Raw genomic sequence first — 24,047 nt, forward strand, 5'->3', positions numbered from 1 at the left:
ATACATATTCCTTAACTGTCCCTTACATATCGATACACGTTACGTGGCTGCTTCAAGATTTGCTGAAAGCAGCTTCAAGCATGCCATTAAACTAAAATCTTCTATTAAGTAAAGATAATACAAAAGTTTTTAAATTGATTATGGTATTTCTCTAAAAAATTAAATTAAAGGTGTAAATGAAAAATTTTAGCGTTTGAATAGATAATTCCTTTGTATACTTTTTGTTGCCCACCTGTCTAACCGTGGTTAGTATGGTGGTTATAGAAGATATACAAGGCAAGATATACAATATATAGTGTGTTATAATGACGTCCTCTGATGTACCCTTAAGCGTAAAAAGTATCCTCTCTGTAAAATCCTAAATAAGTAAATACTATACTAAACTACCGGTCAGTTTCAGCTTACAAGCGAAGCAGTAACATCTCCAGAAGATGCCAACCCCTAGTGTTGGCAAAACGTCGAGAACTAATCTCAGAAGACAACGGACTAACAGCCCGAATAAACAGTTTAACAAGATATGGATAAAGTTTATTGCTCATGTTGTGGCAAAACCGTAAATACATACGTATTATTTTTTATTTTATTTTAAAAATTTACACGGTGGTACAAACAAAGATTTTAAAATTGGAGATTATACATATTTAAGAAAAGTACCGACACAAGGCTAGTTCGCAATAAATCGATGTATTTTTTCTTTTTTTAAGCATATTTTAAACTCCTTGCGATAAAAAATAGGATACCTATTTAAAATTCAAATCATTCAATAGTCTACTGACAGGTCGCTAACATTTTTTTTCAATAGCATAGTTTGCTTTAATTTTGCTAAAAACAAAAACGTATCATATATTTAACTTAATTAATTAAGTGCTTTTAATTTATGCTCACAGTATTTTTTCTTTAAATGTAAACAGAAACGACCAAGAGCCTCTTGTAAATATTTGGGCGTTCTTCTTTCTTGCACAGTCATTTCTTGACATTTTCAAGATTACTACACTAATTTTTATTTGATTTAATTTAAATATTTTAATTGTTATGCAAAAACGGTTCATTTTTAGTTTATTTCTACAATCTTAGATTTTAAAAATGGGTACAACTGTAGAATCTTCATATTACTTTTTAGATTTCATCTGAAAAAAAATTTCAAATTGATCAGCATGTCAGAACCGCGAAACATTTAGCTAAAAAAGTAAAAACCACATCTGGTGAAAAATATCAACCTTCAGTGTCCAAGTGCTTTCAGTCAAGTCTAACATACTGCTTTCAAAATTATCTAATGAAAACTTTAGTTCCTTTATAAAAAAATATTGCAAACAAAACATTCCCAGTAAACGAACTCTAAAGAGAAATAAGTTCCTAAACAATTAATATCCTCAGTTATCCACAACATAAAAGCCGAAATAGGTAATAATTACTTTTACATATGTGTGAACAAGACCACTGACTCGTCAGGAAGGTACATTGTACACTTATTGATTGGTGTACTTAGCGTAAAACCTTTCCAAAATCGTATTTAATTTCCTGTAAGCAAGTGGAAAAAACCAACACTCTAACAATATTACGGTTTCTACAAGAAGCATTAGCAAACTTTTTTCTTCCTGCTGCTGTGCCTAATGATAAATTATTGCTTATTTTATCTGATGCTGCACCATAAATGGTGAAAGCAGGACCAAATTTAAAAATATTTTATCCAAACTTAATACATGTCACATAGAATAAACAGAGTTGCGAAGGAAGTAAGAATACACCTGTAAGAATACAATGTTACAGACATATGCTTCCTGCTGTTCCACTGCCACCGCAACCCATTTTAACACGTTGGAGAACATGTTTAGAAGCAGTTAATGTCTATGCTAATCATTTTCTTGATTAAAAAAAAAATAACGAACCTTTTAACGGATGATAGTTGCTAATCCTAATTGGAAGCGAAGCAAGCTTTCCAAAATAACATCCCCCAACAGCAACTGTCATTCATAAAATCAAATTATAGTTTTATTCAGAAAACTATAACTCAATTAGAATCCTCCAAATTATCATTGTTAGAGAGTACAGTTTTAATAAAAGAGTTTGAATCATTGTGTCAAAACGTTAAAGATACTATTGGAAAGGAAACAATGGAAAAAATAGTGGTTACTAGGTTCTTTCTGAAGTGGTTCAAGTACTAGCTGGGACATTTTCCAAACTACTTAATTTAGAACCATCTATTACAGTAAATTTTAAAAATACCACAGTTACATCAGTTGATGTCGAAAGAAGTTTTCTATTTACAAATATATGTATTTAGATAGAAGCCATAAGTTTTTATTAGAAAATTTTGAACACCATTTGATAATCTATTGTTACCACAATTAAAAATAATATTTATATGCTAAATTAATTGTATATGTTATGTATGTATAATATTGTAAGTATTTTTGTAAATAAAAAAATATTCTAATTATTTTTTATTACATGCATATTTTCTAGATAAATATGCATATATTGCATAGAATACTGCATATTTTTGCATAAAATACTACATATTTATGCGCATATTTCATACTTTTTTATTTGCATATTTGCCTAAGTCTAATTATATTTATGTATGATTAAGCCACAAATGATTGCAATAAAGATCACACTTTACATTTGTTTTTGTCGTTTCGATTTCCACTTCGGACAGAGTTTTCAAAAAGGAAGAATTTCAAAGAATTAAAATAAGGAGGGTATTACTACCTGTTGTTTATTAGTTGGCGCTTTTTTGTCAAATTTAACAGGCGACTTACCCAGCTTTGATCTTTCAGCAAATAGGCATGTTTTAAGTTGAGAATTCTAGTAATATTCTAGTAAGTTCAAGTTAAGAGGGTAATTTCGTATCATGGGGTTGGTATCAAATTTTGATTTGTTAAGTGTTTTGTGCTTATTTATTGTGTGTCTAGGTATTGTTTATTATGTATAATGATTGTAGTTGATGTTTTTCTCATCTTCTATTAATCCATTAATATTGATATATTCTTGTCGCTGACTTCTTATTTAGATATTCGCAACAAGAGCCTGCTACATTCTGCGGAAATGTTTGTTACACATTGTCTTTACTTTTGATTTATGCTTTAGGCTCGTTTATCCCGATACCTAATGGTATTGCGCTTTCTTCCACATAAAAATTGTTGCTTCACAGGGTATATTACAGAGGCAGTTCTTTGATCTCTCTTGTATGTGGTTTAGTTTAATTTTGGACAGAATAGATCTCAGAGTATCTTCTCCTTTGACTACCGTGCCCAAGTTTTAGGCGTAAGTAGCTTCCATGACGATTTGCCGATATCGTTCTGGATCTTGCGCAGCATGTAATAATTCATCTGCTGATAAGTCAGTCCACTGACAAAGGTTTCGGAGCCATGAGTATTTCTTCCTACCAATTTTTTTTTCCGTCGATCTTTTCGTTGAGTATCAACTGCATTATCCTGTGTCTGTTTCCTCTTAATATATGCCTTAGATATTCGAGTTTTCTCTTTTTTATCATCTTTACTAAGTCGCATTTACCTTGATGTACTTTGTTCAAGACTTTTCTGTTTGAAATGTGTTCGACTCATGATATTCTAAGCATTCTACGATATAACCACATCTCGAAGGCTTCTAATTTCTTCATCATGTTAACTCTTATAATCCAAGTTTCACATTCATACAGTAATACAGGATACACATACTATTTTAAAAACTTAATTCTTAGCTGTAAGTTCAGCTGAGAATTGCTTAGAATAGATCTAAGTTTCGTAAATGCTCCTCTTGCAATTTCTATACGAGTTTTAATTTCTTCATCCGGATTTAGTGTCTCGTTTATCCAACATCCTAGGTATTTAAAATGGTTAACTTTTGTTATCGGTTCATTATTGACAATTATTTGTATAGCGCCGAGGTCTTGTTTACTAACCACAAGTAACTTTGTCTCTGATGTATTTATGCTTAGTCCATTATTAGAGCATTCTCTAGTGACTCGATCTATAAGGAATTGAAGATATTTGATACTTTCAGCCATGATCGCGGTGTCATCTGCATATCTGATGTTGTTAATAGTTTCTCCTCCGATTCGAGCTCCACATTGCCCTTCCAAGGCTTCGTTAAAAATTATTTCTGAGTAAACGTTAAACAAAGTTGGGGGCAACACACAACCCTGTCTAACATGCCTTTGAATACAAATTTTGTCTGTTTCTTTGCCGTCTACCAGAATAGAAGCTTCCTGATTCCAATATAGATGTTGTAAAAGTCTCAGATCTTTACCATCTATTCCAATCAATTCTAGATATTCGAACAGCCTACCATGTTGAACCCTATCAAACGCCTTCTCAAAATTTATAAAAACAGACATAAATTGGTTTCTGTACTTCCCATGATCGTTAACATAGTGTGAGCATTGAGAACAAAGCTTCCCTTATTTCCAATCATTCTCTGAAACCGAATTGTTTATTTCCCATTGTGTCTTCACATTTCTGCATGATTCTATTAAGAATTATCCTAAGAAGTAGCTTGAGTGAGTGACTCATGAGACTAATTAGTCTAAAGTCTTTACATGATGATGTATTAGGTTTTTTTTGGAAGTGGGATAAATATAGACTCCAACCATATTCGTGGCATTGTTCTAGTTTCGTATATATGGTTATAAATGTTTGTTAGTTCTGAGACATTGTCGTCGTCTAGAAGTCTGAGCCAGTCTGATGGTATTTGGTCAGGGCCTGGAGATTTCCCATTTTTGCTTTGTTTGATGGCTTTCTCTACTTCTGCTTTTAAAATATTAGGACCAGTATTCGTATACTTTTTGGTGTTAAGTGGTGGCCTCGTATCCAGGAAGAGCTCTTTTATGTAGTTGGGCCATTCTTCATTTTTTTCGTTAAAGTCGAGAATAATTTTACCTTTGGAGATTCTCATAAAGTAAGGAATTCTTTTTCTCTGAGTGTAGGTAATTTCAAGTTTTTTGTGTATATTAAATTCGTCGTGTTTTCTTTGTAGTTCTTCCATGATCTCTGTTCCATCCAGGCCTTTTTTGCTCGCTTAACCTCGTATCTTATTTGTCGATATATTTTTCTATATCGAGTCTCATCTTTATTTTTAAAATTTCTTCTTTGCTGAATAAGGTCCAGTATGTTATCGGCCATCCAATTCTTTTTCTTTACTGGCTATTTTTCTGATTTCAAAACTTCGTCTGCTATTGTAATCATGGCGGAATTCATTATATCTATATTTTGTCCTATATTTTCTTGTTCAGATCTTTCTAGCTGTTTTTTAATGTTATGATTTATCTTATTTCCGAACTCATCTGCTATTTCGGCATTTTTAGGAGTCGATTTATATGTTTTTTCTGAGCTGTCCGGGTTTTTATTATTTTTAATTTTAGTTTGAGTCCAGTACAGAGCAGATTATGATTAGTTGCTGCGTCTGCACTTGGGATTTTTTTTTGCAGCTGTAATACTGTTTCCAAACCTTCTGTTAATCATAATCTAGTCGATTTGATTTTTGACTACCTTTTCTTCTTGGTCAGCTGGAGATTTCCAGGTATATAGTCGTCTTTTAGGTTGTTGAAACAAAGTATTTGCTATAATGCAATTCTCTTCTTGGCAGAACTGTATTAGTCTCTGCCCTCTTTCGTTCCTTTCTCCAAGTCCATACTTTCCGGTTATATCGTGTGTTATTTCGGCACCAACTTTTGCGTTAAAGTCTTCCATAATAATCGTAGCTTTATGTTTTTTTATGCTCCGGAGAATTTGTTTAATTTGGTTGTTGAATTGCTCAATCTCTTCATCTAGTTTGTCAGCTGTTGGTGCATAGACTTGTATTATATTAATATTCATTAATTTATTTTGCAGATGTATCATCATGATGCGATCATTGAAAGGAACGAAATGTCTAATACAGTTACGAGTTTCTGCTTTGACAATAATTGCGACTCCGTTACGTCTGGGTCCTTCTGCCTTTCCCGAGTGGTAGGTATTTTTTTTATTATTGCATTGCATATCCATTGCTCTCAAATATGTTTGACCCTAGCCATTTCGTCTCGCAGATACCTAGGATAGGAATATCTACTTTGCTCATTTCCAGCTGAATATTGCGTACAAACATAGTTGTGACGTTACACGTAGCTATCTTATGGACTTCCACGACACGTGGTTTTCGTGGCTTTACGACCTGAGAGGCCCCGTGGTCTGGTTGTGATCTTCCTCTGCCGGATCTTGGATTCCAAAGTCGATGATCATTAAAAGTGTGCATACATTTTTCCTCTGTTATGGGAAGCTGTACTAGAGATATCCACAAAGATGTTTAATGTAGTGGTTTCTCCTGGCCTTCAACATGCTGATGCCGTTGACCATTTCTTGGTTCCTCTGCCTTTGAGACCGATTTGTCGGTGTCAGGACAACAGAGGGCCCTACCACTCACTAACTCATCTTGCTTATACAGGTAATCATTCGGTTTATCTGTAATCCTAGACAAGGGGTCCTTACAAGGTGCTATCAGCCCGGCCAGCTGAACTCTGGTTTTTTATAGAGGTGTTACTCCTCTCCCTTTCTCTTTTATCCGGGCTTGGGATCGGCTGTATCAGGAGTAAAGCGACTCAGTTCACCCCCCACCTAACACAGGCAGAGTTCTAATACATCTCAGAGTATAGGTTGTTTTAAATCTTACTGTGATTATGTATTTATTTTCTATCCTTTTGAATTTTTCTGATAAGCTATTTACATAATACCATATTATGGTATTTTTGTTATCTTTAAATCCCTTCTGTAAGCGGTTCTAGATTCTTCAATCTTGTGAATTGTCGTGTTATTTTTTAAATATAAATAACATATTTAATAAATTTTTCTCAGAGACATATTTTCATTGAAGCAGGTATTTTGAGTTTTATCAAATAATAATTGAATATATTTTTTTTAATATTTATGTTGTGTTTTAAGTCGTACTTTAAATATCAGTTGGTGTGTGTTGGCTTTCTCTAGACTTAGGTTGCATATTCTGCACTTTTGTTTGCGATTAATACATTCAGAAAAGGTAGATGTTTTATTTTTTTATGGTGAATTCAATTCAATCTTCTTGACTGTTAATGTCCACCAAAAATGTATTCAGTGCTTCTAGTCTGTGAAGCCATCAGCGAATACCTGTATATTTCTACCATGTTGTGGATTTTTGGTCATTTTTATGGACAATGTTTCCTTTCCTTTTAAAATATCTGCTCAGAATGGACCATCAACACGAGGTGACGGCGAAAGAAAAAATCAATATTGAACAGGAAGAGGTAAAGGATGCATTAAGGAAATTAAAAAATAAAAATGTACCAGGAGAGGACAGAATACCAAAGGAACTCGTGAAGTACAGAGGACCAGATCTAAAAAAACAACTACTAATACAAAAAATAAAAAAAAAACAGAATTCCTCAAGCATGGTAATTAACAATCCTAACACCTCTCTTTAAAAAGGGAGACAAATCGGTAACGAAAAATTACAGAGGAAGTAATTCATTAAACGCAACAATTAAAATAACTAGAAAAGTAAAAAATCTAGTAACTTAAGCAAAAAATGTTTCCTGGGAAAGTAAATGCGAAGAGCTCAACAAATATATAGGGTCAACAAGATCAAGATAAGCATGGAAACGGTAAAAAACCTGAGAACAAACATAAAATAAGTGAGTAGAATAGATTTAATAGAAGAAAGATCTTACATCAAATATTACTCACAAATTCTGACTGGGAGAAGACCGCAATTCACGAACACTATTACAACAACATATGAAGTAGAATACGATAAAAACGATGAAATAACAATACAAAAAGGACAAAAGTACATGTGGACTATAAGGTATACCGAACGAATTATTAAAACACAGCCCACAAGTATTGCGGGAATTACTGGCGTATGTCTTCACCTTATTCTATAAAGGACATGACTTATCACTGGAGTGAAAGTTTAGAGAGAGTATCTATAATAAAAATTTTGCCTATGGGCACTCTAACTATAGTTAAGTGTAGGCGTGAAACAACTATATAGCAATTAACTATATTTCTTAATAGGTTGAATATTTTTATAATTATCTTGATATAAATAATTAAGTTTATTAAAATGGTGCAGTAATTTTAGCGAAGTGTGTATATTGTTGTTTTTCAAGAAATCTATATTACTCTTTGTATCAATGTACATTTGGTGGTAGCGGCAACGTTGTTAAAATTGATCTAAGTAAATATAAGAACTAGATCTCAACAATCCGTGATTTAGAATAACGTAAACGATACTATTAAAGATGAAGTATTTATGTTTTATTTTTATATGTGTTATATTAGGTAAGTGCAGTTTTTTTTATAAATTATATAATCCTTTATTATACTTATTACAACACTTTTTCAAAAAAACCACAGTTACATTTTTCAAGGCTTAATACGTGATATTTAGTCATTAAAAATGAAATTAGATTTATAGATTTATCAATATTGATTTTTCATAAATGTTTATAATAAATAAATTTAAAATATTTATCACAAATAAACAGTCAAATAGACAATTAAATATTTATGTATGGATATAAAATATGATAAATAAAAGTTGCTGTAACATAAATAATATAATTTTTCTCCTTCTAATTGCTCTTTCAGTAAATGTGGGATACCAATATTTCACATTTTTCAGAGCCTTGCTCATGAATTAAAACCTTTTCTCTTCTATGGGTTAAATTTCTTATGTCATAAAAGCAAAACACTGTATTTCTTTCTTGCCATACTCCTCTATTTCTTTAATCTTACCTTACAATGTTACAACTTAATAACTAGTGTTATTAAGTTCTTCAAACTGCTGATGGCGCCTTAGGTGACCAAAGCATGACGTTTTAATAGTGTAAATATCTTTTAATAATTAGTTCTGTTTGTCCAACTTATTTGTCGTCATCTGTCATTACTATTTCGAACATATTTAATGTTTTCGTATCAAAGATCGCTATATATTGCTATATATGTATATATATATATATATATATATATATATATATATATTATATATATTTATATATGTATATATGTATATATCTGTTTGTGATTCCATCTTATTTTGGAGCTTTCATGGCATTTATAAGTTTAATAAGTGATTTGGAAAGGTATATATTATCCCTATTTTTGTTTGGAATTCTACATTACCTATCGATTTCTTCTAATCTTCATCGAATTATTCCTACATCCTCTGTCAAGCGTTTTTTTTATCACTTCCGTTTTATCTTCATTTGTGTATACAATTCAGTTTCCCCCGTGTAATGGTGGAATTGGTTTCTTGTCTTTTCCTAGAAATTTCGATAGTTTCCAGGCAAGTTTAAAATTTTTCAATTTTGTTTATACAAGACCCACACAGAGTTTTTTTTACATGTATGTATGTATAACAAATGTCACAACCTTTATTTTTGTTGAAGTATAAAGTTTGGCATTGGCTAAGTGTAGTATTTGATAGCTTTGTTGTACTCCTTGGATTTGTATTCGTTGATGCTGTACTGTTTTAGTCATATGATCTTGTGGTAATTCTTCTACTAACTGAAGTAGGTAACTTTGTCTATATATTTGACCGCTAGTAACTTCCTTATCTGCATAGAATTTAAGCATTTATTTTTGCCATATCTAAAATATTAAAAAAACTTGCAACGGCTATTTTCTTGAAGCTGATTTGATTAAATATTGTCTGGCTCTCTGATCTACAATATCTACTTCGTATTTTGCATAAAAGAAGAAAAGTGGAATGGAATCAACACATCGAAAGAATGAGAGAAAATAGAATAGTATGAATAGCAAGAGACAAATCGCCAAATGGAAAAAGGTCATTGGGACGACCGAGGAAAAGATGGTCAGACAACGTCAATTGAGGCTAAAAACCGAAGTAAAATAGGCATTAAGCCTATTTATAAAGTAGGAAGAAGAAGAAGAAGTATTTCGCAGAGTTGTAGTAGGTAATTGGTTTAGGTTTCTTCTTTTTATCCATACTTATTTTAATATTATTTGAGTGTAGAGAACTCAGCACTAAAACATTTTTGTTGGTTTTTCCCTGATTCACCGTTAGGGTCAAGTCTTTGTGTTTGAAAATGTTTGTTTTGTACCATAACATCTATTTGTATGTTATCGACGGCGGAATTTTCTTGGTCGTTTTATTGTTCCAACAATTCTGGTAACCTTCTTTGGTAAATATTTTGTCACCTGTATTTGCGTAAAAAAATTATTCGTAGTAACCTTTCTTCCTTTATTTATAATCACTCCCGTTAGATCGTTCTCTACATGTACTCCTAGAAGTTGATTGGCTAGTCGTTGCTCATCTTTCGTCTTCCCCATTGAGGTTAGGAAATCAGTTCAATTAATATTTGGACTAAACATCAGCTGCAAGCCAGAATTTAATTCGAAACTTATCGGGTTTATTCGCCATGTACAAGGTAAAGCGGCATCTTTCCTTGGTTGGAAAAAGCTGTTCATCGATAGATATATTTTGAACAGGTGTATAGCATAATATTTATAATTCTCTATAAATGGATTCATAATGCTGACGGAAGTGCAGATTTATCTGCTACAAATCGCTTAAATGGTACTACTCATATCAAAACAGATACGGCTTATTATTTGTGTCAATCTGTTTCTAGATATCGTCTTTAGAAGAAATGTTTGACATTTCGTCCTGTATAAGATTCTCTAGAATATAGTAAGGATACAAATGCTTTCATTTTTTAATCAAAATTTGCCACGGTTTACCTTTGGCCTTCTACTTTTAGTAACAGTAGGTACTTGCATGATTTTATGTTAAGAAGTATGCGTTCATCAATTAACACTTGCCATGCAATACCTGCAAAATCTCCAATATTGCTTCTCTTAGCATGAGGCATTGGTCGTGTAGCTTCCTTTCGAATATTTTGACTAGTACGTCTTGCTTAAATAAATAAGATACATTACTATACAGGTATATACTTATAAAAATATTATACAGTTTCAGATAAATCTATACACTTTAAATAACTTGAACTTCAAATTTTTTGGAAAAACGCAAAAATACGTCAATTAATATTTGAAGGAGATTGACAGTATGTCATTCGAACGAGTTCATACCGCTCTGTGAATCAGTGTAAAAATTGGCTGTTTATCACAGTAAATACCAGTTTTTAAAAGTATTTAACCGTTAAAAAGTGATTAGTAATTGTTGGGTATAGTTTTTAACATCAAGATCTGTAATATTATTCGGTAAGAAATTGTTTATTAATACTTTTCTAACCAAAACATTCAGCTGTGTTGACATTTTTGTCACATTTGACATAAGCCAGTCCTATCAAGGACTGGTTTGGCGAAGTATTAGCCAGGCAACCAGTAATACAGATATGCGCTACAATTGCTGCCTATTAGTCGAAACTTTATTACAAGAAAACCAAAAATAGTTACTTTTGACTACAAAAGTAACAACTTAAATCAATGTTCTCCTACAGTTAGCAACACCATGTATGGAAACAACATGATCAGTAATAATCCAAATTCATATGCAACTGCTACTATATCAAAATCCAAACCGAACTATCCCAAAAAAGATCAAGCCATATTAATACATGCTGAACCAAACTTATTACTACTCGACTACGTCAAAGCCATAGGTAACATTGTTAGCTCCAAAAACATATGCTTCGCCTCAAGAATTTCTAATAATCGGATATGCATCTACTTAACAAATCCTGAACTTGTCGAACATATCTTAACAGAATACCCTACGATTACAATCAACCCTGTAGAACTACCCGTAAGAAGACTAGTAACCCCAGCTAGAAAAACACCTTCAAGATCTAGGTCTTCAACTTGCTTCACCAGTGTCATATATTAAAGCTGGAATCCCCGGTGATGAATTTACGCATATTAAGGGCTTCAGAAGACAGGTATACGTTACTCCAACCACAGATAGCCTCGAAATTAAAACTTCATTATTAATTCCATTCGACAATAATTCGTACAGAATATTTCTCTCCACCGACAAAATGGCATGGTTTCTATCCAAAAAACATGGACATACAGCAAATAACTGTCAAAATCCCCCTAGCAATCCTCTCCCAAATAAACAAACGTCCCCAGCTGAACCCATTCCTGCTACCCCAATATCAAACAATATGGCACCACCAAACACAACACAAAAGACGGTTCCCAGTCAACAGATAAAAACTGTCGATATATCCACCACTTCTATTGCCGTAAACAATGAATTTCTTCCTCCTACCACTGGTCATAAACGAACTCTTTCTGACTTCAGCGATTCTACCTCCCAAGAAATAAACACATCTACTAACTTACCCATCAAAGACATAAAAATGCCTTCACCCGATGCAAACGTGCATAGGAAGCATAAAACTAAAAAATCCAACAAAGTCGCACCCCATTAATCTAAAATAACCGCCTCCTCTCTTCTCACAATTAATAATCTTTATCAAGAAATTTCCAACTTATTCTCCTTACCGGTTGAAAATTTTCTTGCCTTTCTGGAAAACTCATTCGGCAGTAATAACCCTCTTCAAGAAGCACGTTTAAGACATGTTTAGAATATACCCTTTACTGGAAGATAGAAAAATCAAGAATAGATTTACAAGAGTTTCTAAGAAAATTAAACAGCAACTTAATATAGACAATTCAGAAACTGAAAGCACAACATCGCAATCCACAAATAAAGATGAAGATTATCTAACCGACTCTTCTCTAACCTCTCAACGTTCTCAATGTTAAATATATTTTACATTCACGTTACTGCAGTGGAACTGCGGTGAGTTCTACCCTCGCTTAGAACGCTTACAACAATTAATCAATAATACAAAAGCGGATATCATCTGCCTTCAAGAAACCAATCTCAAGGAAACTTTACTTTACTTTACCTTTAACCATTGATTATAAACCACCCATAGATACCTCACTCTTAGGTAAAAACGAATTCAGTGTTAAACTCCGCCCACTTACACCTCTTGGCCCCTCACGCCTAAGTACTACCTGACTGTATGGTGGCGACATTATTGAAATATTTGCCAAGATTGAAAAATAAATTTGAGTTGCCTGTTCCGGCCATTGTCTAGTGCAATAGACGACAATATAAGGATGGCATTCAGCATTTTCACAAATAATTTTAACGTGCTTGTAATTTATATTGAAATTTAAAACCATTTAAAAATTTGTTTTTTTTTCGTGTTAAAAAATGAACATATTTACTCGCAAATAACTCGAAAAGTATTAACTTAGTGAAAAAATTCTATAATATGACAAAAGTTGCTTAGAATTACTTTTCTTCTTTTGTATGTTTTCTATATGTATGCCTTCGATAGGAGAAGGAACTTCGACAAGAAGAAGAGGATATAAATTTTGTTCTGATAGTAACATTGTACTACAAAAAATTGACAATTTATCTATAAATGGCAATATAGAAGTCAATTATATTCTGTGAAAATAAGAAATTGTATAGAGGTGAACTAAAATCAATATGATCTACTGTTCGATCGCATACTTTTTATATTTAAAAATTTTCTGAGGACTTTCTGGAATTACGTCATCGAGGTTTTAAAAGCAAGTAGTGGCGAGTACCAAATGCAATCGATTTTAATTTTGACAAAATACCACAAATTACCAACGTTAAAAATGAATCATGTAAGTACATATCTTGATAAAATGAGAGGAAATTTCCAACATATAAATAGTTGAGGGCCATCTGCCTAGGAACAATAGGTAAAAGCTGATAAACGGACAGGATTAGAAAGTTTAAAACATCACTAATATCATATTTCAAAACAAAATAAATAAGTATATTTGAATGTTACTTCTTTTCAAACTAAGATTGTAAAATTAAAATTTTAGGAAAAAAATATTTATTATTTCTTTTTCTCAAGAAGTACTTTCATTACTGACAATATCGAAACATTTTATTATTAAAAGTCGAGAACAATTAAAAACCACGTTCATATTTATATGAAAGTGCTATAAAAATGAAGGTATATTACTCTTTTTTAGCAAACTTGGTATACGACTTGTCCACTGAAAGCCGTGTAGACAGTGAATATTATTTCTCTCTTTCTGATTTTCAAAAACTTTTTTTTTTAAATATTCTAAACCTGCTTTTAAGTTTTCAGTTGACTTGCTTAAAGTTGACATTGGCTTTCTGTTTGGATTACTATCACTACAATATTTGTTGTTAAGACCATCAAAAATATTATTTATAATTTTCAAAAATATGGCAGTATGAGGAACCGTTTTGGTGTGTAACTGTCCTACAGCTATTGCTGTTGATATTGCTGAGGCAACTGAGTTGGAAAAAATTTGTACTGCTAACTTTACACGCATTTTTTAAAAATTGTTAGGGTTTATGTTTATATGAACGTCTGTTATTTTCAACAGGCATTGTGCTCTCATATTGGTTCTATCGATGTTGTATGTGTATTCAATATCTTGCCACGATATTTGTTTAGAATCGGCAAAAAACGTCAACTTTTTGTTAAGAAAATTATTTCTTAAACTCTTTAATAAGTGGGGTGTATCAAACACAGTGATATTTCTATTACAGGCTGATCCTTACATGCGCCTAACAGCTTAAATAAAGCTATATTATTAGATGCTTGATTACACACTAACACTTTTGGTATATACCCAATATTTTGTAATTTTCAAACAACATCAACTACAATATTTTTTAAGTTGTCGCTATGTATTGGACCAACTATAACAAAATAACAAATCGGAATCTTCCAGTTATGTAGCAAGCCGCTCATCATTAAAACCAAACCTGTGTCGGCAAGTTTGTGCTTCCTAAAGCACCTTAATCTTAAAACCCTTCTATAATATCATCTAATTTATTGTACTCCAATTGTTTTTTCAAAGAAATTTCATCAAACATTAATACACAATTTTTTTCCCACTCATCCATTGTCTCTGCTTCTTTCTTCAACTTGTCAATTAAGGAAGTATTTAAACCAGTTCTTAATTTTATAACACGCAACCAAGTTTGAATTGTTTTTACTGAAGGTAATATAAAGTTAAGAGATCTAATTAAAAATTTGTAACAACTAGGAGACTTATAATAAATGGCCAGAGTTCTGGTCATTTATTATAAGTTTTCATTATATTATTCTGGCCATTTCAATCTTTTTCATTGTGACTCCATTTTGAACGAGTTTTGTGTGAAAACTGCATATTAACAAAGTGTGCAGGTATTTGCTTTTATTTTCTAACAGTATCTGTAACATGAATTTGGTTTCCGATTTTCTGTTTTTTGTTGTTCTTCTACAAAGCTGACTGTTCTTCTGACGGCACTTCTTCTTTAAAGCATTTACTTGATACTCCAATTTTTTACCTTCTCCGTCAATTCAGTTTCAAGTTTTGTGGGCAAATTAATTTCAAAACTGGAAATATCACTGAGACTACAACTTGATCACTTAGGCGATGGAGGTGACCTAACCATACAATCGCCACTTGTAGATCTTTTACGTTTCGTTCCGCAATAAACGTATGTAGAGCATACTGGTGATGTATCACCTAAAATAGGTAATCATTGAAATGTATGTGTAATTTTAATTAAAGCAAAACAAGCATCTCCATTATTTCTCGAGTGATACTAACAACGCATTCATATTTAAAAAAGTCTCTTTTGATTTAATTGTATAAAAAATATATAAATCACTCAATATCAACTGATTTTATACAAAATATATTTTAATAGTATTATTCTCATTGACAAAGCGCATTAGGCAAACATAAAAATATTTCTAAAGTTGAATACTCACCTAAATAAGTTGCTAACTGTGTAAATTTTGGAGGAACAGCATTTTTCCTTAATAACTTTCTTTGGCCACTTTGGTAAAAATGTTCCACTGCAAAATGATGCTGGCAAATTACCCTCTGTTTCAGGTCACTGATATCTATCAATATAATATCAATATTCCCGCAGTTTTTTTGCCAAATTTTTGTGCGCTCTACGTCTTTCAGGGGAAATTTAAAGAAAGATATATTACTATTTGTTCCATCGTTTCTTTTAAAACATCCCGCGTAAACACACTTATGAGTTACAGAGGTCATTTTATCTAAAATGTCCTTTTTTTATAAAATTCCGCTATAACTTGTCATAACACTTGTCACAAATAATACACCTATAGGGTAAGTTCGGCCCTGACATTACTCCTACTTCCTCGAAAGTCAAAGAGAGAATGAGAAATCTCAATACGTTTTTCGAGTAACGCCATCTAGTTGTTAATACGTCTTTCGGTTACCACGAGGTGAGCTATCTAGTGGGTGGTTTATAATCAATGCTTTAACTTATAACTTAGTGATAAAACTGTTGTATTATTTAGTCATAGGTTCTAAGCTTATAGATTAACTGTAGCAATTAGTAACATGTGCTTTTTGTAATTATTTTATACAATATTGTTTGTGTCAATGGTCTTTGCAGCCGAGACACATTAATGTAAATAAAAAAAAATATTTGAAGGGGGAGACATTATATCACATTTCAGATTGCTGGGAAATGCACCCTCTCACTCCCCTATCATCTCTTTATTTTTTTAATTACTTTCCCTATTTTTTATTTTATATTTGGATTTGGATTGTTTTTATACTTATATATGTATAGATCGCTGTTATCTTCTACCATAAAAATTATGCTTTCTTACATTTTCAAATAAACTGTTATGCCAAAAATAAAAAAAATTCCTATTTTGGTTTACCAGTAAACGTTGTTTTATCTGTAAACGTCCCTGTTTTTATTAGTTATTTTTTTTTAAGTCCTTATTTTATGAAATAGCCCTCTGTTGTGAAATATGCTTATTTATTCAATCCAAAAAATTTTTTACTCCAAAAAAGTACTATTGACGCTTATTTTTATACGGAATTTTACATATGACCTAAATAATTCGAAGTATTCTTCTAACCTTAGCATATAACAATATGTAAAAGTTTAACAATTAAATTTTTGTTTGACTTTTCAGGAATATCCCACGATCAGTATGGAGTTCATGGTGAAGGTCGTCCAGGTGAGCTAATTTTAAAATTTAAACCAGAAATTTTTAAGTCTTATTTAAGTCTTAGTGTTTAATAGAATTACATCTTTAAAATTATTGTATATGTATCTATTTTATCTGCTTTGATACAATTTTCTTATCGTGGTTAGGTTTTTGTTTATAAGATAGTTAATGCATTTTTCTAGTTTCTTTAAAAAAATAATATTATATATCCGTATGTAATTACAATTTAATCCTGTCATTTTTTATTCATCTATGTAGTTTTGTTTTCCGTAACTGTATGTACCTGTATACATGTATTTGTGTGTATGTATGCATGTATATATGCAAATGCATGCGGATGTTCTCAATCCTCACACGGTGCGTCCCAGTGACTGATCGGGGACGTCTTTGTATAAATAGGACCGGTGTGAATAACGTATTAGCAAATAAACACCCATCGATCAACTGAGAACATGGCTTGGAGGCTGCAGCTCTATTATTACTGTGGATTTATTAATTGAACATGACACAGAAACACAAAAGCAAATACACATACAAACAAAACTCTGCCTGTATTGGAATGGGGTAAATTGAGTAGCTCTACAAAAACCTAACGCCTCTAAAAAAACCAGGGTTCAGCTAACCCGGCTGATAGCACCCTGTGAGAGTCCCTGCCTGGGGTACAGGTGAAAACCAGTCAACGGTCTCAAGAGCAAAGGATGGCTGGAAAAGTAACAATGGTCTAGAGGGCGGAAGAACCAACAGCGTCTGATCCAGAATGGGCGGCTAAAGAAAAGGTTCTCCAAACAAATGGGGGTTGTGGCGTTAGGAAATAGCAACCTAACACACACAGTAAATATGGAAACACATCCCTGGGTATAAATCCACGCCTCTGATCTTCTTCTTGTATCACTCCTATCGGAGATTGGAAATCATCAAGGCTGTCCTGACTTTGTTTACAGCTGACCTAAAGAGTTCATTAGTGGTACAGCCAAACCACTCTCTCAAATTATGCAACCATGACATTCTTCTACGGACTGGATTCCGTTTTCCTTCTATTTTTCCTTGCATTATATGTTGAAGTAATGCATATTTATGTCCTCTCATCAGGTGACCCAAATATTCGAGTTTTCTTTGTTTGATCGTTCACAAAATTTTTGGGTATTTTCCTATCCTTCGTATTACTTCAAAGACTCTTTGTGACTCTTTCATTCCAACTTATTTTCAGCATTCCACGGTAGCACCACATTTCGAAACTTTCAATATTTTTTTATGTTGTTCTCTTTGAGAGTCCAGGCGTCTACACCGTATAAAAGCGTGTTAAATACGTAGCCCCTTAGCATTCTTAATCGTAGATTGATGCTTATATCTCTGTTGCAGAAGAATTTCCTCATCTTTATGAAGGTGACCCTGGCAATTTCGATACGTCTTTTTATTTCATTGTTTTGGTCTCCAGTTTCGCCTCTGATAGAAGGAGTCTTATCGGATACCGGGGGGTGGGCAATGTGGCGAAGAGTTCGGAAGACCCAGTCTTATCAAAGCTCAACCAAAAATCAAAACGAAGAAAAGATAAAAAATTTTTGAAGTACCTAATCAAGGAGTTTAGAGTAAGCAACATCGATATACTAGTAACAACAGAAACCAAACAGAAAGGAAATGTAAAGGATACAATAGAAGACCATATCCACTGCTAGAGTGGAGTTAATAAGGAATGTAGAACACAGGCAAGAGTGGGAAAACTAATCAAAAATAAGTGAAAGAACATGGTCAGAACATGGGAGCTAATCAACGAGAGAATAATTAAAATGTATATAGACATATACGGTAAAGAGACAGTGATACTCGGAGTATATAAACCAACAGACGATTCCTCAAAAGTAGAAAAAGAAAATTTCACGGGACAACTTTAACACCAAATAAGAGCTAATCAAGAAGAACGTGGAGATAATTATAACAGGAGACCTTAACGGCAGAACCAGAGGGAAAATAACAATAAATAGTGGGGAGATTTGGAGAGGATAAACAAAATGATAACGAAAAATGTCTGATTAAATTCTGCGAACTAGACAACCTAAAAATTACCAACGGATTCTCTTTGGACATAAAAATATTTATAAATATACATAGACGCAAGAAGCACGAAAGCTGAAATCGATAATAGACTACGTAGTAGTCAAACAAGATACCACAATAAATATAAAAATATAAAAGATGTGAGAGTCAGAAGAGGAGCAGAATGTGGAACTGACCATAAACTACTGACAGCAAAAATGAGCATGAATAGGAAACATTACAAGACCCCCTATACAGAAGAACCGTTGTACACTATAAGAGAAAAACAATACAATATAGAACTACTCTAAGAACAATCAATAAGAGAACTATACAAACAACGCCTAGACAAAAAATTAATAGAATTCAGATACGGCAACATCGAAGAAATATACGAGCATATAAAGGCGAGTATAAAACAAGCAGCATTCGAAGCCCTTGGAGAGAAAGAACATATAACAAATAAACAGCACTAGTATGAAATAAATAAACCAATAAAAATAATAATTGAAGAGAAAAAGCAACTATACAGAAAATGGCTGATTACAAACAACGATAAAGTTTATAAACAATATAGATAAAAACATAGAGAAATGAAAAAAACAAATAACACAACAAAAGAATGAAGAATAGAAAAGAACCTGCTTAAATATTAAAACATACATAGGAGGTATAAGAATTTCGTCATGGAAAGTACTGAGAAGGTTTTAAACAAAACTCAAAAGAAAAAATTTAATTGGAAAATATACAGGAAAAAAAAATGGAAGGACTATTGCAAGGAACTGTTTACAGAACAAAGACCACAATTCATTAAGAAAGAAAACAGGTGAAGACGAAACAAATCCCTACAACGAGAAATAGAAATAACACATAGGGAAATGAGAACGGCTATAAAAGCAATCAAAAATAAGAAAGCACCGGGACCTAGAGGCATCTCACTTTTTTGGGTTGTGAATATTCTTGCAAGAATTTAGCTGCGGAACATCTTCATCATACTTCTCAAAAATCTTCCCATATCTGCCGTAAAAAAATTACTTATACTGTACAACATAATATGGAACTAGTGTTGCCCAAAATCGGTCTTGGTCTTGCAGTCTTGGTCTTGTTCTAGCGTTTTTGCAAGACCAAGACCAAGACCAAGACCGCCTAATTTTAGCAAGACCAAGACCAAGACTGACCGTACAAGATTTAAGCAAGAACAAGACTAAGCTTGCGAGACTCTTGCGTCTTGCAGTTAGGACTGAGTGTGGTTTTAGCGAGTATAGTAGTTCGGGTATATGCTTAAAGACTTTATGAGACGCAAAAAAATATGTAATAAAAATTTGAAAAACTGGACTTATGCGCATTACAAACAATACCATAAACATACGTACCGAATCAAAATATTCATTAAAAAAAGACATTTGACACGTGCTCAGAGGTCATGATTACAATGTAAAAATAAAATATTTTGTACCTTCTTTTCCAGCAGACTTCTTCGCTTTGAAATTAATTGTCCACATTTTGAGAATAGCCGCCCTCTAATCATAAAAATAATCTTCTTGCATTGCGACGCCGACGTATCGATACCATATTTTAAAAAATATTATATCGATATTTTTTAAAATATGTTACCCTAGCTAATAAAAAATATAATTGTTACGGACACCCACTTAATAATTAAATTTTTTTCCCATTATAATTTAGTCAGGAGGAATCTAAATAAATAAATCTTATCGGCCTAAGACTATAAATTGTTTCTGCTGAGTGTGCGATGAGATCATTCGGTTAAACAAAATTTGCTGAAAGAGCGCGGCTAATATTCAAACGTAACGAGACAAATTAATAACAGATAACGTCGCCTACGTGTAAACAAAATACCGAAGTATTTAGAATAACGAAGTAACGATATATAATTCTCGGTTTGTTATTAGATACTTAGGGTATTGGATAGTAATGAACATAAAGTAGTATAGTAGTTACTTTTTCGACATCACTTAACTTTATTTCCAATTGAGCTTTTCTTTGAGTCTAATGTAATAATTGTTTTTCATCTAATCCTTGTTGTTCCTGGAGTGACAAGTTTACAATTGGATATGAGGGACATAGATTCAAATAGTTCTAGTCGGAGTAGTGAGCGTTGGAGTTATAGATCTAAAAGACCAAAAAGCAAATTTAATGAGTTTTTCGAAATAATTCGGGCATCCCAAATTGCTTTGTGTAAATTGTGCCTACATAGGTTGAAATGAGAATGATCAACAGAAACACGTCAGATTTAAGGAAGCATCTAATATCTTTTCACAAAAAGGAATTACAAATATTTCTTCCTGAAAAACCAAAATTCGGTGGAGATATCACAAGCTTTTTAATAACCGCTAGAAAAAGTGGACATGTAAAAAAATATACTTATTACCTTATTAACAATTACATATATTATGTACCTACTACTTTATTTTGGTAAATTAATGTATTTATTAAGTAGGATCTCATTAATTTAAAATAACTTCTTTTGATTACCATTGCTTTTTCAACTATTCTTTATTTTTTCAAGTTAGTTTTTTATATAAAAGTAGAGATAAGATTGGTAAAAACATTTATTTTGCTTTAATAAGTGGATTATAGTCTATTATCTTATCACCTAAAAAATCTGTGCCCTTGATACATGTATGGGGATTTTTTGCCCATCATGTCCATCAATCCCTTTCTAAGCAGATAATGGTCTTTAAAATACAGGCATGCTTATGTCATTAATTTGTTTTTTTTTTGTTTTAATCATGTTTTAACACATGTAAGCTTAGTAAATGCAAACATTTATTAAGAAACAGATTGACTTGACTTCCGTGGGACCTGGTAGATAGCTGAGTTAGTTAGAGCATAGGCACGGATCGCTTAGATCGTGGCTTCAAACCCCACCCGGTGTCAGTTGTAAATTTATTAATTTGGTTAGTCTTTATTATGGCTATGTTAACTCAAGTTTAAAATGTACTTACTCTATTACGTTGTTCTAAGATCTAAAGTAACGTTTAATAAATAGCAATAGGCTAATGGGTAACTGCAAGACTTGCAAGACTCTTGCTGCAAGACCAAGACCAAGACCAAGACCGGGAGTGCAATACCAAGACCAAGACTGTCTAAATCTCGTCTTGTTCTTGCATTTGGGCAACACTATATGAAACACTCAGAAATTTCTAATATTATGGAAGGAACATCAGATATGCTGATGATACCGTCTTAATAGCAAGCAACGCACAAGAACTACAAAATATAATAAATGCGGTAGTTCACCGCAGCGAAATGTTCGGTTTACATCTAAACGTTTCCAAAACTAAAACTTTAGTATTTTCAAAGACACCAATAAACGTACAGGTGTATGCCAAGGGTCAAATAATAGAACAGGTAAATTCCATAAAATATTTGGGAACAAATATCAATAGTCAGTGTAATCCAAAAAAAAGAAATCCTATCAAGAATCGAACAAGCAAGGAAAACATTCATGAGCATTAAAACATTTTTTACAAGATCAGACCTTAGTCTACAGCTTAGAATCCGAATAATCAGATGTTACGTTTTTTCTGTCTTACTGTATGGCTGTGAAAGTTGGACAATGGACTCTGAAATAGAAAAAAGAATAGATGCCTTTGAGATGTATATATACAGACGAATGTTGAGGATTCCATGGGTACAAAGAGTTACTAATGTTGAGGTACTTCGTCGCATGTGTAAACAAAAGAATTACTAAGAATAATCAAAGAGAGGAAAATGCAATACTTGGGTCATGTGCTGAGAGGCGAAAGATATGATTACTTTAAGTTATACTGGAAGGAAAAGTACAGGGCAAAAGATCAGTAGGAAGACGCCAGAACTCGTGGCTGAAAGACCTGAGGAGATGGTTCGACCGCTCATCCGCAGAGATCTTTCGCGCAGCAGTTTCCAAAACTACAATTGCCATTTGGATCGCCAACCTTCGAAAGGAGACGGCGCAATGAGAAGAAGAAGATGGAAGGAATCTATCGTTATGCCAATCAAGAAACAGGAGAAACCCCGAATAATTCAAAGCTCAATCCAGATCCAGTCCATCACGAAGTACGGCTGACAACTTAGTAATGTTACAAAGAGAGATCACAACCGCCTTTCAAAGTTAAATAGCAACATCACAAGAATACAATATTACGGGAAATACATTATTTTTGTAGAACAGTGTCTTTCTAATCGCCGCTTTAAAGTATTAGTTAACGGAAAAGCTTCCTAACCCTAAGTTCAGGAAAATGGGGTACCCCAAGGATCAGTTCTAAGTTCACTTAGAATTTACACTTTATTTATAATAACTAATAATGATACTTGCAAGAATATTCACAACCCAGTGAAGTACAATATATATGCTGATGACCAGATTTTATATTGCTAGGGTAAAGATATATTCAAAACTACAAACTTAATCCAAAAAGCAGTAAATGAACTAACTTCTTGGTCTATAAGTTTTGGTATTAATTTCTCTGCTGAAAAATTAAAAGTACTTAAATGCAGTCGATAATAAATTATAATCGATGATAAATTTAGTTAATAAACCACAGATACCGAAACGCAATACAATTGGTGAAAGCGTACCCAGGTGCTTGCAGACGTGGCGTCGGACCACAATTCTCTTGTAGCAAAATTCCAACTTCACTTAAAAAAGATACAAAAAAGCTACAAAAGTGATAAACTAAACATACAAAAATTAGAATCAGAAGACGTCAAAGAAAAACTGAAACAAGAAATTAATGCAAACCTAGAATTCATACCGAAATCAATTGATGGTGATGTAGAACAACAGTGGCAATTCTTTAAAAATGCAATTATTGAACCAAGTCGCAGAGAACTCAAAACAACCAGATGCAAGAAAGGGGATTGGATGACAGAAGAAATCTTGGAAATTATGGATGACAGAAGAAGGCAAAAGAATATCAACATAACTCAGTATCCACAGCTGCATAATCAAATAAGAAGGAAAATAAGAGAAGCTAAAGCGACTTATTTCGCTGGAAAATGCCAAGAAATAGAAGACTTACAAAACAAATATAAT

General features: G+C 32.7%; 2 protein-coding genes across 2 annotated transcripts in view; one reads left to right on the forward strand and one right to left on the reverse strand.

The window, feature by feature from the left end:
* Window positions 1-4,551: 4,551 nt before the first annotated feature.
* Window positions 4,552-4,986, reverse strand: LOC140433854 (uncharacterized). The gene has a single exon (XM_072521830.1). The coding sequence runs from the start codon at window positions 4,984-4,986 to the stop codon at window positions 4,552-4,554; it is 435 nt and encodes a 144-aa protein (XP_072377931.1).
* A 3,190-nt stretch (window positions 4,987-8,176) lies between these two features.
* The window catches only part of LOC140433400 (uncharacterized), a 42,364-nt gene continuing 26,493 nt past the window's right edge, over window positions 8,177-24,047 (forward strand). The window contains exons 1-2 of the mRNA XM_072521414.1: window positions 8,177-8,291; window positions 16,940-16,984. Coding sequence (XP_072377515.1) covers window positions 8,252-8,291; window positions 16,940-16,984 — 85 coding nt within the window. The 5' untranslated portion in view covers window positions 8,177-8,251. The remainder of the gene's footprint in view (window positions 8,292-16,939; window positions 16,985-24,047) is intronic.

The sequence above is a fragment of the Diabrotica undecimpunctata genome, chromosome 2 (genome assembly GCF_040954645.1).
Source record: "Diabrotica undecimpunctata isolate CICGRU chromosome 2, icDiaUnde3, whole genome shotgun sequence".
NCBI classification, from domain to species: Eukaryota; Metazoa; Arthropoda; class Insecta; order Coleoptera; family Chrysomelidae; genus Diabrotica; species Diabrotica undecimpunctata.